The sequence below is a fragment of the Urocitellus parryii genome, chromosome 8 (genome assembly GCF_045843805.1).
Source record: "Urocitellus parryii isolate mUroPar1 chromosome 8, mUroPar1.hap1, whole genome shotgun sequence".
Taxonomy (NCBI): Eukaryota; Metazoa; Chordata; class Mammalia; order Rodentia; family Sciuridae; genus Urocitellus; species Urocitellus parryii.
Window position 1 is genome coordinate 82041293 of NC_135538.1, and position 17002 is coordinate 82058294.

General features: G+C 36.0%; 1 protein-coding gene across 3 annotated transcripts in view; it reads left to right on the plus strand.

Annotated features, from left to right (window-relative positions):
* The window catches only part of Filip1 (filamin A interacting protein 1), a 163381-nt gene that overhangs the window by 92116 nt on the left and 54263 nt on the right, over positions 1–17002 (plus strand). For all 3 annotated transcript variants that reach the window (XM_077802078.1, XM_077802077.1, XM_077802079.1), the window contains one exon: positions 14437–14610. In XM_077802078.1, the coding sequence (XP_077658204.1) occupies positions 14437–14610 (174 nt within the window). The remainder of the gene's footprint in view (positions 1–14436; positions 14611–17002) is intronic.

Sequence of the window (17002 nt, forward strand, 5' to 3'; positions counted from 1 at the left end):
GAACAGGGCCATGCTCTGCCTTCCTGTTTTAGCTCTTACATTGCAGTCAATTGTCTTTTGTGGTATATTTAGTGTCACATTTTCCACATTTGTGTGTGTGTACATGTGTGTATATATATATATATATGAAGTATATGTATGATATATATGTGATATATATAAAATATGAATTTATATGAAGTAAGAATTTTTTAAGCAGAACATTGATTGATGGATGAATAGAAATGTTTTGAAGAAAGCTCACAGAAACCTGTTTCCCTTCAAAGCAGTGGTTCAGTATTTCCAGCAGTTTTATAGAACATAACTACTATAATGATGAGAATCAATTGTAGTTAATTTCTATTTGTTCCTCACATATGATGAGGAATCTGAATCATGGGGAAGATTTGATAGGGATTTTGTGAACTTAAATGAAAGTAACTAATATATTTTGGAATCTGAACTTTCTCTATTGAAAGGTAGATGTTTGCAAAAAGCAGTTCTATCCTCAAAGAAGAAATGTACATGCTTTGAAAAGAAACACAGATTTGACATATAAGTAGGATACTCAAGCACGTGTGCAGAGACACACGATTCATTCATTTAACAAATGTTATTGAACTCCCACTTGTGTCAATCCTTGTGTGACCACACAAAGAGAACAAGAGGCTCCTGCCCTCACTGAGCCTTATCTTGCAAGGAGAAAGAAAATGAACAATTGTTAATTATAAAGTCCTAACTACTGTGTCTAGGGAAGTATCAGACATCAGAAATGACAATTCTGAAAATTTTATTTTTGAGAATTCATTCTGAAATTGCAGAACATTGTATAACTCCTAAATAATAGCACTTAGGTAATGGTACGATGAGTTGTTCGTGCTTAAAGTTTTTTGAATGTATCTCATCTTTGGTCCAATATACTGAAAAGGCAAGATAATTTTATGAAGAGATGAAATTGCCTCTGCTTTCTCTTTGAAATATAAGTTTGGCATTTTAGATGGCAACATGGTTTCTAAGGCCAAATATTGCCTATAAAAATCAGTCCTCAAATCACAAATTATACAGAAGTTTTGTGACTCTTTCAGGGATTTCCTTTCTTTAAAAAGGAATGCGAAATAGGAACTCTATGGGATTATTGTTAAATATTTAAAAAGCAATTTTTAAAAATTTAAGTTTCCCTTTTGGATGCTTATTTATTTTTAAAACTATCTTTTCCTAAATCAGAGGGTTTGACTTCGGTTGTATCCTTCATCTCTAGGCAATGCCTACTTTCAGCAAAAGTACAGAAGTACTAGTACAAGATATGTTATTTAACATTGTTTCTTACTATGCTGGGTTTTAAATAGAATACTAAAAAGCATTTAGAAAAAATGTAATTTCTACTGTAGTCTAATCTTTTGATAGCGGTGAAGGAACTGCTGACTTAGGTAAACAGGGCAATCCAAATTTTTGAATTAGAGAGAGAGCTACTTCTTCAAACCACATCAACAAAATAGCACAAGAAGCTCTGAAGTGCAGTTGTGAGCTGATATGGGTTTGCCACTGGCCTATTAGGTTCACAGCATCAGAATCAAGATATTGTTATATTGTTTTGGTTTGGGAAGTCACAGGGTATTGAGGGCAACAAGGATGAGAAAAAGTGCCTTAGCCTTTGACCTATTGATTCAGTATGTGGAAACACTTTCGGTAATGCTGCCCAGTAGGTCCAGCTGTCCCAAATCAGCCAACTCACTGTTACGGGAGAACAAAAAGAGGAAATTGTTTTTTTTTTTTTTAATTGGACATCTACTATATGCCAGGCACAATATTAGATGCTTCACATTTATTTCATATTCATACTAGGTTGGGAACTGAAGTTTAGAGTCAACAGACACATGCTAGGTGAGCACTCTACCACTGAGCCACAAACTATAAGTTTATATCAAGAACATGTTTTCTAAAAAAGACAATAAAGCAAGTGGACTCAGTATCCACTAATAATATATTTCTTTATACATCTGAAAATTTTTATCTATAATGATGTGAGTTTTAAAAAAGACTTTTACTTATAAATATCATATTCTTTAAGTAGAAAGGGATTTTATAATACACTTGAGGATGCACCTATTCCCAAACAACAATTTAGAGTGCTAACTCTTGTTTGTTTTTGTGGTGCTGGGGAATCAGACCCAGGGCCTTGTACATGCAAGGCAAGCACTCTACCAACTGAGCTATATCCCTAGCCCTCTTGGTCTCTTCTTTATTAAGGCAAATAAATACTCAGTGTGACATTCTTCCCAAGTTCAAAATGGTTGAGATTTTCTTGTATTCTTGTTCAAAAAATTAAACTGTAATATTGCTATGTATGCTACAAACAGAATTCACTTAGGTCAGAAGTTGAACTCACTGGTATGTGGTTTAAATAAACCTCATGTATAAATTCTATGTAGACAATGTAGTTTTATCTCGTTTGTCTAAAATTGTTACTCTTTTGAAAAAGTACTCCTCACATTTCTCAACTCTCACCAGTTTGAGGATAAAAAATAAGATCAAAGGCTACTATCTTTCCCTCTCCTACTTCTGCATCCTCTTGCTCAGTGAGAATGCCAAGCTCCTTTACATTCCTCTTCTAAGTCCTAGAAGGCCCCAGAAAATGACCTACACATGTTCTACACGCCCCCCCCCCACCATTGGTATTTGCTCCTTTGCCCTTTTTTTCCCTTTCCAATCTATGGTGGTCCCGATGGCTACCCCTATATGTGCCTGCTGGAAACACGGTCAACACTGCTGTATGCCCCAAAGGCTCTTTTTTCTGTTGATGGCAGTTGGTGTCCACTTGGAAGCTGCTCAGGCTGATGTCTACACTGAGAGCATGATGCAAGATACAGAAAGGTCTGTTCCTCCCCACCCTTCCCTCTTCTTGGGGGACGCTGCAATGCCTTGAATTCTAATTTACCAATTCCTCTGGTTTTTATTTGGGTCTTTTATTGCAATCCCTCACCGGGGATTCGGGCATGGGTGGAGGGGGTGGGTGGGCTGGATGGGATTCTGAGTGACAGGCACTGTGCTGCACTCAGACTCACCCTTCCCCTCTGACCCTGCTTCATTGTTCTTCAACCAAAATGGTGCCCTTCCTCTCTTGGGATGAGTTCTTTCCCAGGAAGAGCCTCAGTCCTTCATGCAAATAGCTTTGCAGCAAGGCCACATGCCAGTCAGTCCCCCAGATGTAATTATATCCGTGATTTTCCTCAAGCTAGAATAATACCTTCTAGAGATCAACTGAAAAGGAGACAATTGGGAAAAAGTAAGGAGGTGAAGAAATTTCAACCTAATAGGCAGAGTTGTGCCAGAGGTGCTTTGTCTGTCCTGGGTCTGGTCTAGCTGGTTTATGTTGAAAGGATGAAATTTACTGAACTGGATAAACAATCACAAAATATTTGTGTTTTAGCAATGACTTCTCCATGTTCCAAGTAATTCAGCTTCTCACCTGGCTCACAGAAAGTGGGCAGCTTAGGAGCTCTCACAATGTCTTTTTTTAGCACAAAACAAAAAGCTTAGTCTTTGGGAATTTAAGAAATTTTATACTGTAGGATCACAGCTCCACATGAGGTAACCTATGACCTTATCTAATTTCCAATCCAGGACTCAGCAGCTGTCTTACTATTAATATCTCAATGTGTACAAAAAAGAAGAAAACTAAATAATAAAATGCATTTAAGTCCATGAATGACAGTGACATTTAGATGACTAATGACAAGGAAAATAAAACTATTCTTTAAAAATTTATGACATGGCATTTTTGTTTTTCTTTTTTTAAATTGGTAATTTCTAGCTAAAGGATTGGAATTTATTTTTATTTTCTTTTCTTATTTGAGTTTTTGGGGTAAACAAGGTAATTTTAACTTTAAAAAACTGTGGTAAAATATATATAACATAAATTTGACCATTTTAATTATTGTTATGTGTACAGTTTGGTGGCATTAAGCAAATTTATCTTGTGCAATTATCACCACCATCCATCTCCAGAAATTTTTAATCTCCTAAACCAGAAATTCTATACCTATTAAATAATAATTTCCTTTTCTCCATCTCCCCTTCCCCCTGGTAACCACTATTATACTTCCTGTCTCAATACATTCGACTGTTCTAAGTACCCCATATGAGTGGAATCCTATTTGTCCTTTTGTAAGGACTTATTTGATGTAGCATAACACCTTCAAGGCTCATTCATACTGTAGCATGTGTAGGAATTTCCTTCCTTTGTAAGGTAGAATGATATTCCATTGTATGTATATACCACACTTAGTTTACCATTCTTGTGTCAAGGACACTTGGGTTCCTTCCACTTTTTGACTATTGGGAATAATGCTACGGTGAACATGGCATACAAATAACTAGTCAAGTCCCTGCTTTCAATTCTTTGGGGGTATATACCTGAAATAGAATTACTAATTATGGCAATCTATTTTTATCTTTATGAGGAATGTTCCCTATTGTTTTTTATAGTGGCTGCACTGTTTTACATGTCCAGCAGTAGCTTACAAGGGTTTCAATTTCTCCACATCCTCACTAACACTTGTTGCTTTCTGTTTTGTTTTGTAATGGCCATCCTAATAGGTGTAAAGTTCTATCATCTAACTATGATTTTGATTTGCATTTCTCTAATGGTACATGATATTAAACATCTTTTAATGTGTTTATTAAGTTTTAATTCTGAGAAATATCCATTCAAATCTTTGCCCATGAAAACATTTTTTTTTAATTGTAGAAGCTCTTTAGTATTCTGGGTATTAACCCTTAACAACCATATGATTTTCAGATATTTTCTTTAATTCCATGAATTGCTTTTCACTCTGATGATTGTGTTCAAGCATCAAGCACAAAAATTTTTAAGTTCAATATAGTCTAATTAATGTATTTTTTCTCTTTTGTTGCCTGTGCTTTTGGTATAATATTTGCCAAATTCAATATCATGAAGCATTTCTCACATACTTTTTTCTGAGATTTTAATAGTTTTATTAGCCTTACACTTTGATTAATTTTGAGTTAATTTTTGAATTAGCTGTAAGGCCTAACTTCAATCTTTCACAGGTGGATATCTAGATTTCTCAGCACCATTTGTTGAAAAGATTCTCCTTTCCCCATGGAATGTCTTGGCATCCCTATGGGAAATCATTTGACTATACATTCCAGGGTTTATTTATGGGCTCTCTATTCTATTGCTCTGTATGTCTTGTTTTCATGACAGTGCCATACTGTTTTAATCAGTGTGGTTTTGTAGTAAGTTTTTGGATCAGAGAGCATGAGACACCTCCAACTCTATTCTTTTGCATGATTGTTTTGGTATTCAGGGTCTCTTGAGATCCATATAAATTTTAGGATGGAGTTTTAGAAATTATTTCTGATGAAAACATCATTGGGTTTTGAGTAATTTACTTGTAAAAATTCAAGCTTTCATGGTGACAAGAGCAAGTTTTAACTGAAAAAGAGCATCTACTTCTTATATTTGAATACAAGATTTCTTTTGGATGATATTCAGTCTGAAGTACTAGTCTTTAATGAATAAACTCTGCAGGAAGTTTTAGGCTACATTAACCATATAGTTGTGGAGGAAAAAATTTTTTTTCCCCCAGAGAAACCAAAAGTCACATTTTTAGCTCTAGTGGCCTTTTAAACTAACCATGTCTAAATGTTCTTCTCATATGTTGTTGTACTAGTAATCATGGTGATTTTACTTTCCAAAGTTCAGGGGGGAAATGGGTTTAATTTCTATAATAATAGCTAATACATTATAAATCCCATATTTTCTCTATTAATCCATTTATAATATTAGTATTTACCTAGTTAGGATAAATAGTGTAATTTAGTTTGCATGAGATTTAGAGAGAGCCCATTTCCTCTTGCAGCATTCTGGTGGAATGTACTGTTTTTCCTTACTCAGTTTACATATTTTCTTTTTGGAATAAACTTGAGAAGAACAAAGTGACTCCTACATTGTAGACAAAGATGTCAGATGAAAGAGCAGAGAGGTTGACAAAATGTAATTGTTTAGATATTTTGAACAAGGATAAGTAGTCACAGTTGTTCTGAGATTTTCAGGACCTTATGCCTTTCTGACTTCACATCACTTAATTTTACTTTTCTTTATTTCAACAAATATTTACTGAGTGCCTATCATGTGGCAGGCACTCTTAGAGACACTGTAGACCCAGTGTCCTCAAGGCAGCTCACCACCCAAGAAGGAAATAGACAAGTAAGCTAATAAATCACCTTATGTAAATAGATACAGAACAGTGGAGTTCCCAAAATGGGCATGTCCTGATCCTCTGGGGCCATCTCTTCTAGGGCTCCTTGGCTCACTGCAGCAATGGGGCCTTATTTGTGTAGTTAAATAAACAATACAAAGGAGTGACAGTGTTTGGGAACTGTGTCATTCTGGTTCTTCCATAAGCAGAGAACTAGATTTATTCTTTCCTCAAAATGGATCCCTCATTGAACCTCAGCAGCTCATGGCAGTAGTGCCTTTTTTAATGTGTCTAGTGTCAGTGTCATTAGGTGGGGCAGGCCTCTTGAACTTCCCACTGGGTATCCTTCACAACAAAGTGAGTGGAGATAACATGTAACAGTCTTTCCCAAGCTGTCTGCCTCAAAAAAAATAAAAATAAAAAAAGAGTGTTGATGTTTTTGTATCTGTGTTTTGCCGTAAACACTCAAGTAAATAATTAAATTGTATTAATAGCCTGTGTTGGGAAAAAGCTGATTAATGGGTATTAAGTTATGGTTAGAGGCAAGAAGTTCTGGTGTTCTGTTGCTCAGTAGAGTGACTATGGATAATGACAATATACTGTATATCTCCAAAAAGTCTGAAGGATTTTGAATGTTTTCTTCATAAACAAATGATGAATGTTTTAGTAGATATGTTTATCTTGGCTTAAATATTATATAGCATACATGTGCTAAAATATCACACAGTACTCTGTAAATGTGTACAATTTTATGTGTCAATTAAACATAAATAAATAGCCAGGCATGGTGGTGCAGGTCTGTAATCCCAGCAGTTTGGGAGGCTGAGGCAGAAGGATTGCAGGTTCAAAGCCAGCCTCAGAAACTTGGCAAGGCCTTAAGCAACTTAGCGAAACCCTGACTCAAAATAAAAAGGAAAAAGGCTGGGGATGTGGCTCAGTGGTTAAGCGCCCTGGGTTCAATCCCTGGTACCCCAAACAAATAAATGAATAAATAAAATTTAAGATGTATTAACATTATGAAAAAAACGTATCACTCCTCTCCTATCTTTCAGTAAGCTTAGTGCTTCAGGGAGTGCATCATTTATCTTCAGGGTCCAGTGCTCATTGTTCCATTCTGTGCTCCCAGGGTTACATATGTCCCCGTGAAGGAGTGTAGAAAGAAGTGTGCCATGAAAACACAAAATCTAAGCATTCTTTCTTACTCATTATGGTTTTGTTTCTTTCGAAGATTGAAAAATCCAGCAATTTTTAAATAGTCCAATGATCACCAGGCATAATAATCAATGATGGCACTTTTCCTTAAAAGAAAACTAAACTTTGAAATTTAGCTCCTGAGCATTGTGAGCCCAATTTTGACTGCCCTCTTAGGTACAGGGATATTATGAAATATGCAGTCTCCTTCTTACTTGGGATTCCCATAAGGTGAACAATTTGTCCCAGTCTGCCTGGGACTGTCCTGGTTTTCAGGAGTCCAGCTCCCCAGGACTCTGCTCCCCTTAGTCCCAGACACACTAGGACAGTTGGTGACCCTAGCTTGTTCAGGACTGATAAACATTTCCAACAGTTTCCCGTGACCTAGTGTGGCCTGCTGCTCTGAAGTGACCCTGATTCTTTGGTGAAGAAAGGTCAGCGGGACTGATAACTCAGGGAGAGCATCAAGAAACCTCTGGGGCAAACAAGTCCCTAGGAATCAAATGACCCTGCTGGGAACCTAGAGCTAACCACCATGTTTTAAGCGTTTTGGGTGCTGAATTGACTCTCTGCCCTAGAGCAGTGGCTTTTCAATGTAGTTGTGCTTTAGTATCACTTGCAGAGATATTTCAAAACACAATTGCTGGAATCCACCAAGAGATCTGCTGACTCAGAATTTTTCTGTCTTTAACACAGCAAATGAGTGATCCTTCTGCCACACAATTTTGACCATGTCATTTATTGTCCTTGTGCTTAAAAATTTTAGAACTTCCTGCTACTCTGTGAAAAAAAAATGCAAACTCACTGCATGGCTTACAAGGCATTCTTGAGAATCTGTCACTCATCTTCCACCAACACAAGCATCTAAATATGTTTGGCCTTTGCAAAGTCTTCCTTTGGTCTGGACCACTCTTAACCTTCCCTCCTCTTTTCTCTGGCCCAAGTACTCACTGTGATTTTCAGATCATTTCCTCCAGGAAGCCTCCTCTGTTAGCTCAGATTCAAGTCAAGTGTTCTTCTAGATCAAGTTCTTAGCTCCCTGCATTTCTTCCACCATAAGCACATTATATCATCTTGTAAATGCTTTCAATTGTTTACATCCCTCCAGACTTGAATTCCTAGGGATGCAATTGTATCTCTAATACTGAATACAGTGTACTGCACAAAGTAAATGTTTACAAATATTTATTGCATGAATAATTGAATTTGGCCCCCTTTTGAACCTATGTGTTACTCTGCCTCGTGACCCCAGGCAAGGCCCAGATGCCCTCACTTGACTTTATGAGATGAATCACATGCTCACCTGTGGACCTGGGCTTCACAGAGTAGCTCTTTGCTGCCCCCATATGTTTTGAATCAGTTCCTCACGCAGCCAACTCACAACCTTTTGGTCCACCATGACTGCACTGGCACAAAGAGGAGCCAGGTCTGATGGAAGAGAAAGATGTGTCTTTTTCTATAGCCTCCTCTCATTTTTACTCTCCTCTATCATTAGGATTAAGATGAACAACTTTATTGTTTCATTTTTCCAATCCCCTCCCCCACGTCTCAGGCAGAAAAGTAGCTCTTTTGGAGAATTTTTTCAAAGCATACTTCTCTCTGGGTCATTTTACCTGCATTCCAATGGAATAGTCTATTTAAGAGTGCCCCAGAATCCTAGAGCTTTAACCACTTGCTTCTGACTAAACTTGTGTGTGAAAATAGTGTTCAAAACCAGAAGCTTTCTAATATTTGGAATTTTATTCCTTTATCAAAAAATTATCAATTTTAGTTGTAGCAGTAGTTTTAGCCCCAAAATATAGAATCATTTTTACTTAGATTGAATTGCATATTGAAAATAGTGAACAAATTTATTATGGTCACTTCAATAGTCACTTTCAATAATCCACTGATTAAAAAGATGCCACAATATTGATTTATTGTATTTAATTTTTCTAAATACAGTAAATTAAAGACAATATTGTTATTCTTTCCAGGATTATCATAGCAGATAAAAAGCTCTAAATAATGGGGCTGAGGTTGTGGCTCAGTGATAGAGTGCTTGTCTAGCATGTGTGGGGCCCTGGGTTTAATTCTCAGCACCACATAAAAATAAATAAATGAAATAAAGGTATTGTGTCCAACTACAACTATAAAATAAATTTTAAAAAGAAAAAAAAAGCTCTAAATAAGAGGTGAATAGTGTGGTTTTAAATATATGATACATAGTATTACATCACCTTAGACTCTTTTGCTTTGGTAATTAGATTCTAGGATAATGAAAGTAAGATGAAATGTGAAATATAAATATATATGGCTTATAGCAATTAATAAGGTTCAAACATAAATGGATTTTTAGGAAGAGAAATAATAGGTGTTTCACATCCGGTAGGAAGAATAGAAGTTATCTTCTAAGAGAATCAGAAAGATTTGGTCAAGATGATAACTAACAATAATATTTATGCATTTTAAATTGAATAGTAAACTATTAAGCTGAAATCACTACCTATTTACTGATTCAAATGCACTTTATTTGCATCCTCTTGTTAGAACCTGACAAAGTAACTATGACATAGAAGGATTAGTGTCCCTACTTTAGAGACAAACAAACTGAGTCAGGAAGATGAAATAACTTTTGGGAAGAGGTTGCTTGAATTAAAAAATTCCTTTTTGAAAAACTGTTCTTCAAAGCAAATTGTGGAATGTATAGATGGTTAAACTCTACCAGTTTAAAATGTTACATTTGACTAGGGAAAAAATATATCTTACAAAATTCCTTTTCTCCTCATGTGCAAAAAGTTATCTAATGATAGGGACCTAACAGAACTATAATAAATCATTACCATTGACTTAGCACATACTGTGTGCCATGTGCTTATTATGCATTTAATATATTTATATCTGATGCCATTCTAAAACAATCTTGTAAAAAAGTTATTATGATCCTTTTTCATAGATTAGGTCAAAGCAATGTTAGGACTGGAAACTTCTACTATACCATCATGTGAATTTTATTTCTGTTTTTGTTTGTGTTTAGTTGCTTAATAGTCTTAACATTTAATTAACTTGCTGGATATGGTGGCTCACACCTGTAATTCTAGCAACTCAGGAAGCTAAGGAAGGAGGATGCAAGTTCAAGGCCATCCTCAGCAGGTTAGCAAGATCCTGTCTCAAAATAAAAAGCTTAGAGGTAAAGAGCCCTGGGTTCAATCCCCAGTACCTAAATAAATAAATAAAAATAAAAATACAGAAAAAATGATTTGATTAATTTTCTTTATGCTCAGGCTGTGAAAACTTGTGTTAACTCAGTGGTTTAATCTAAGCTCTTAAGGTTATTAAATACAGTTTGCATTTTGAAAGCCACTTTCTGACATTTATCCATAATTAGGGACAAACACTTTTTCAGGATGTCATTTGTGGAAAGGCAATATGTAAATAGCTCTTCAATGATTCCTTCAGTGATCTAGTTGGAATGTGAGTAAATCAGAATAAATGTTAGTGGGACAACTATAGTCCTCACACCACCTCGTTGTTAGCATCCCCACCCACTTTAGTGGCTGTTCTATCTTGGATTTACTGCTGTGTTTAAATAATCCTAAAAGGAATCAAAGCAATGCCAAAACGATGGTATAGTACAATCTTTCTGAAATTTGGTTTGTGTTTTCCTTGTGTTAAATCCCAGGGACACTGTGTGTAGGCTTATATATAGCCAGAATGAAGGTGGCTTTCTCAGCATTGGGCAAGTGTGAAAGGAACTTTCTACTACATTATTTGCCCTTGCCCCATTGTGTGAAATAGAAATAATGAGGACTTTCTTTATAAAAGTGCAACTTTGTTTCTTTTTATAAAATTAATTACATATTCATTGTGGAAAGTTGAGAACAAACATATAAGCAAAAGATAAGGGACTAAAAGCAGCCTTTATCCCACTATATTTAGTGTCTGTCTTCTAATCCATTTTCTTTCAGTCTTTCAAAAGTTTGTTTAATTATTCAAGTACTATATGACTTAGTCTATGCCTTCAATCATGATTTCTTTTCTGAAGAATTTGAATTTTGCTCTTCCTTTTCTTACATGTCTACTACATTTTAGAGAGCAGGAAGCAAACCATTTGAAATATTTGCATTTTATTTTGAATCAATATCTCAAATTAGTGTACAAATGACAATACATTCTCCTTTACTGTTTAAACAATTTTAATTTTATTTATTTATTTTTTATTTTTAAATTTTGAGTCAGAGTCTTGTTGCTGAGTTTGGCTTTGAATTTATGATACTCCTGCCTCAGCTTCCCAAATTGCTGAGATTATTTTTAAAATTTTTAACTCCCCCTGCCAAAAAAAAAAAACAGTAAATTCAATGTCTTCTCTGTAAGTCTTTACACTTCACATGTTAAAATGTGAACTTTAGAAGACAGCCTTTACTTCATTTGATTTAAAGATAGGAAAAAAAATAGTTTGTTATGGAGACTTCCACCTTGCCAACCTTATCATCACCATTTTGTCACTTTGAAATATGATTCTAAATTTTTCTTCCTTCTCATTGCATTAGTCACTAAATTCACAGTTTCTTTTTTCAGATGAAGTTTTCCGCTCTGGCTAAAGTTTAAGGCTGACCTCAGGTGTGAGGTGATTGAAAGAAGTAAGGTGATAATATCTTTCCAAAAACAGAAAAAGAAAAAGCACACACACCAACTTAGCAAAGTTTAGATTGAATAGTACCAGGGATTATTAATCAGTTTGGTTGCTCTGTCTCTTAATTGATTAGTGTGTATATTCATTTATTTTCTGTTGCTAACAAAATACTGGAGGCTCAGTCCTTTATAAAGAAAAGAGGCTTATACAGTTCATAGTTTTGGAGACTGAAAATCCACAATTGTGTAACACCATAACTTGGCCTATTGTGTTGTGCATCACAGCATGGCAGATGGCATTATGGCAGAAGCATGTGTAAGAGGGAGAGAGTAGTCACATCTTAAGAGAGAAAGCTAGAGGAATTCACTGTCCAGGCTTGTTCTTTTGCACAACTTGCTCTCAAGGAATATTCAGGGTCCTGTGAGAATTATATTAACCCGAGAGTGTTCCCAATGACCTAATGTTCACCTTCCACTAAGCCCCACCACCTAAAAGTTCCAGTATCTCTCATATCACCACATTGGGGAACAAGCTTCTGGCCCACAAACCCCTAGGGGACACACTCAAACCAAATCCAAACCAAAGTAGTGTGAGCACAGTACTCTGCAATCATCCGGGAGCTTTAACATATACTGATGCACAAGCCCTTCTCCCAGAGATTGGGATGTAATTGGTCTGGGATGGCATGGGCTGTGGGATTTTTTAAAGTTCCAGGTGATTCCCATGCGGTCAGCTTTGAGAACCATTACTTTAGAAGATGCTATATGTGTTCACCAGTGAGATGAATGTAGGAGCATTTCCCTCCTAAAGACTAGTAACAAGTTATGCACCTGGAGGCTCCTTCAGAATAGGACCACCTCATGCAGATAGAGAATTATGCCTTGCATGAGGGTACCTGGCAGAGGAGATGAGTAGCTGGAATTCAGCCTACTCTTCTCTCACTAGGTGAGCTGCATAAGCTGCACTCTGATTCAGAACCATACCTTCATTGAAGCAGGCACCATTTTTCTAAAGCAATTTGCATAAAGACACTGTACAGGTTAGCCTGACATTGTGACTGTATGAATATCCTTTCACCCTGCATGGAGACATATTGTTTTTTCAGGAACCTGTTTTCTGATCTTAATATTCTCATTAATGTTTCCAATCACTAAGTTCTTCAAAAGTAATATTTTCCTTTTTTTAGTCTTGAAATGAGCATACATATATGTGGTCGAGACACTGAAAACTTGCATATTCTGGTTGACTGATGTCTCAGTGATGTCTCTAATTCATCTGGAATTAGATTAATTTGGAGACAGACAATGCAGTAGAAGTGAGGAACTTCAAGAAAGACCAACTTTATGTTGGTCCTATCATAAATACTTGACTAGTCAGCTCTCTTGTTTAGACAACCATAATAATGATCCATTTTTAAAGACTCAAATCCATAGTTAGCATTAATACAGGGAAAACTCTATTCCATTGTCACAGACTGAAACTCTCAGTTTGGTCTTTAGTACAAGTTGGAATGAAGTCAGATACTTACCCATCACCATTACTGGAAAAACAGTTCCGAGTGAGCCAAGGCCCAGATGGAAGTACATTCAGCAAATGTCAGCTACATCATGACTAGCAATATCATCACAGCTAACCAGTACAAAATATATCCAGACGCATTTGCATTATGGGATGGGGACCAAAGATAATATCATATAAAACCTACAATTACATGGTTTTCTTGAAAGCTTCATTTAAAGTTGTGCTAAGAAACCAAAAGAATAACCACGACCCTACCAAACCCAATTCATCTGTGGGTAGTCTGGATGTTCAAAGAATAATATCTCACTTTCAGCATGAATGCATTAGATAGAAAAAGCCCAGCCCAGCATGGAGTGAATACTCAACCATGTACTTCTGTGCAAAAGGAATTACTTGATGAGGAACAGAAAGAAATCACTAATAAAGGCTGTTTGTTAATTTCACATGAAGTTATAGCTAGCTATAATTAACATGGAGTTATGGGATGAAGAGAGCAGGGTTTTACTTTAAACCGGATTTGAATACTGCACTTAGAGCATAAATAGAAACCTAGAAGATTTTAGCTTGTCTTTGACCTCATTTGCACTGAAACAAGTCATCTATACCAAAACCAGCCCAACCCTGCCCCTTCTCTCAAATCATTGCTACTTAAATCAAGCAATTTTAATGTAGTTAATATTAGCACAAACCCTCTTTCTGCTTGCCTGCTTCCTAGCAACCTGAAGCAGAGTATCTGCTTGCCAATCTGCTCTTGGTGGGGAAAAAAAAAAAAAGAATAGAATACCCATTTAATTTTCCAATAACCCTGAAGAGGTGGGTATGTATTCAATAAGCTCCATGTTGATTTTTTGAGCCTGTTATATGATTTACATTGTCAACCATCTGACCTTACTGTACTTTCTACCACAGGCCAGAGAAGATGTGATCCATATGTTGAAGACTGAGAAAACCAAGCCTGAGGTTCTGGAGGCTCACTACGGATCTGCAGAACCAGAGAAAGTGCTTCGGATCCTACACCGAGATGCCATCCTTGCTCAGGAGAAGTCCATAGGAGAAGATGTCTATGAGAAACCCATCTCAGAGGTAAAAATATGATACCAAGTCCCCTAGAAGGAAACCTCAGAGACATATCTTCCCATTTTTCTATTTACATACTTGAACATTTTCTTTCAAGGGGAAAATTTATGGTATACTAATATCGAGTTAAGTATAATTAATTCAAGGTTGTAGTTAGTGAGCTTCAATGATAAGAATTTCAGAAGCATTTACTTAAATATGCTTAAAGCCTGAAGTATATTTTCCATGTGAGAATAATAGTTACATGCTCTTGTAGTATATTATTGTTTTACTTCTCTAAGAAATTATGTGTATAAAAATTTGAAATATTTGTCAGTTTTAACATTGAGTTGTCAGGATTATCATCAAATTGGTAATCTAAAACTAAATTGATTTTATTATTAATATTTATGGTTATAAAGCCAGATTGTTTTTGGGTATCTTAAAGACTGTCATAATTAAAAAGGTCTTATGTGATTAGCTAAAATTCAATGATTGAGGCAAATTCCCAATGAAATTCTTAGAACAATTTTTTAAGATTAAATAAATTCTGTAGGGCTATATTTAATCATTTTAGTGTAAGATTGTGTTCGGAACTATGGACTGTCATTACTAATTACCCATGAGATAATATTTTAAAAATACTTTCACATTGTAATATAAGTTTGATGCCAAATTAGGGTCGCAGTTTACAAATCTAGTCACACTGATTCCTGAAAATTCATGTGAAAAATTAATAGCTATGCAACTAGCATGATGAATGAAAAAAAAACCCACAAAATAGAATGTTTAAAGCAACTTATTATAAAGTTAACTTTTGACTTTTATCAGTCTTCAGAGCAGCTCAGTTTGACAGATCTGAGAGACAACATATTCTTTAGTTAGTATTCAAAACAGATTGATGCTTCATAATTTTCTAATTTATTCAACAAGAGCAAACTGAAGCTCTATTCTCAATTTTTCCTAAAGTTGTTAAGAGATGATTATGTGATGGAGTACAGCCAACAAGTTGGATACAATTCCATGATTGAGATGCACCTTTACTAGCTGTATATGACCTTACCTTGGCCAATTGTGCTCTTTAAGCTTCAGAGTCTTTTTTTCTTTTTCTTTTTTTTTGTGGTGCTGGGAATTGAACCCAGGGCCTTGTGCATTTGAGGCAAGCACTCTACCAATTGAGCTATATCCCCAGCCCTAAGCCTTTATCTGTGAGGTGGGAGAAACCACAGTGCACACCTCATAGAGATGATGTAAGGATTATACAGAGCAATACTGTAAAGCTCTTAGCACAGCATCTGACACAGTACTGGGTACTCAAAAAACATCAGCCATTAGTATTTGCTAGGATTTGAAAATGATAATTGCTCATACCATTTAACTGATTCTAAATAGGGATTTGGGGAGGAAAAGACAAGTAGAGGTCAAAAACATACATTGATTTTATAATAATAGTAACTTGAATTGGATAACTCAGCTTCAATAAATGGTTTCAATTGAGCATCTTAATTTTTTTCTCCCAAGAGCTTTGGATGTACATGCAAGGAAGAGGTAGGTCTCCATAGCAGACATGTGCAGAATCACTGTCTCCTATCCACTGTGTTCTATGGATAGTACACAAAGAGAAGAGTTTCTAATCTACCTTCAGAGAGTAGGCCTGCCAGGCACAATGGTCCATGCCTATAATCCCAGAGGTTCTGGAGGCTGAGGCAGGTGGATTGAAAGTTCAAAGTCAGCCTCAGTAAAAAGCAATGTGCTAAGCAATTCAGTCAGACCCTGTCTCTAAATAGAATACAAAAAAAAAAAAAAAAAAAAGAAACCAGGACTGGGGATGTGGCTTAGTGGTTGAGTGCCCTGAGTTCAATCTCCAGTACCTCCCCTCCCCCTCAAAAAAGAAAGTAGGCTGGACACCAGCATTCCTACCTCTGGACAGAGCAGCAGAGCAGAAACAACCAGTTTGTAATTTGTCCTGGAACTGGCTAAACTGGGTGTACTTCTTTGTTCCTTTCTCCTTTCAGCAATCTGAGAGTCATTTCTCTCTTGGGGAGAAGTGAGTGAGGAAGTAGAAAGAGAGAAGGATGAAATTACTCTTCCTAGTACTAACAAATGAAGTCCTCCATTGTGAGAGAAATAGAATGCTAGAAGAAAAAGTTTTTTTTTTCCCATTATGTACAGATTTTTGATCTCTTAATCCTTTAGTATTAACAATCAAGTTCTTATTATCCAGAAACATGAGTCTTTCTTCCAAACATGAACTCCAATATATCACTGTTCCATTAGTTTCCTGGGACCATGAGCATGTAGTCTAGCTTTTGTTCCTGGAAGCTTTGTTGCATCTCAATCCAAAAAAAATTTAAAATAATAATAATAAAAAAATCACTGCTCATTGTAATTTCCATACCAAATTAGGCCCCAGTTGAAT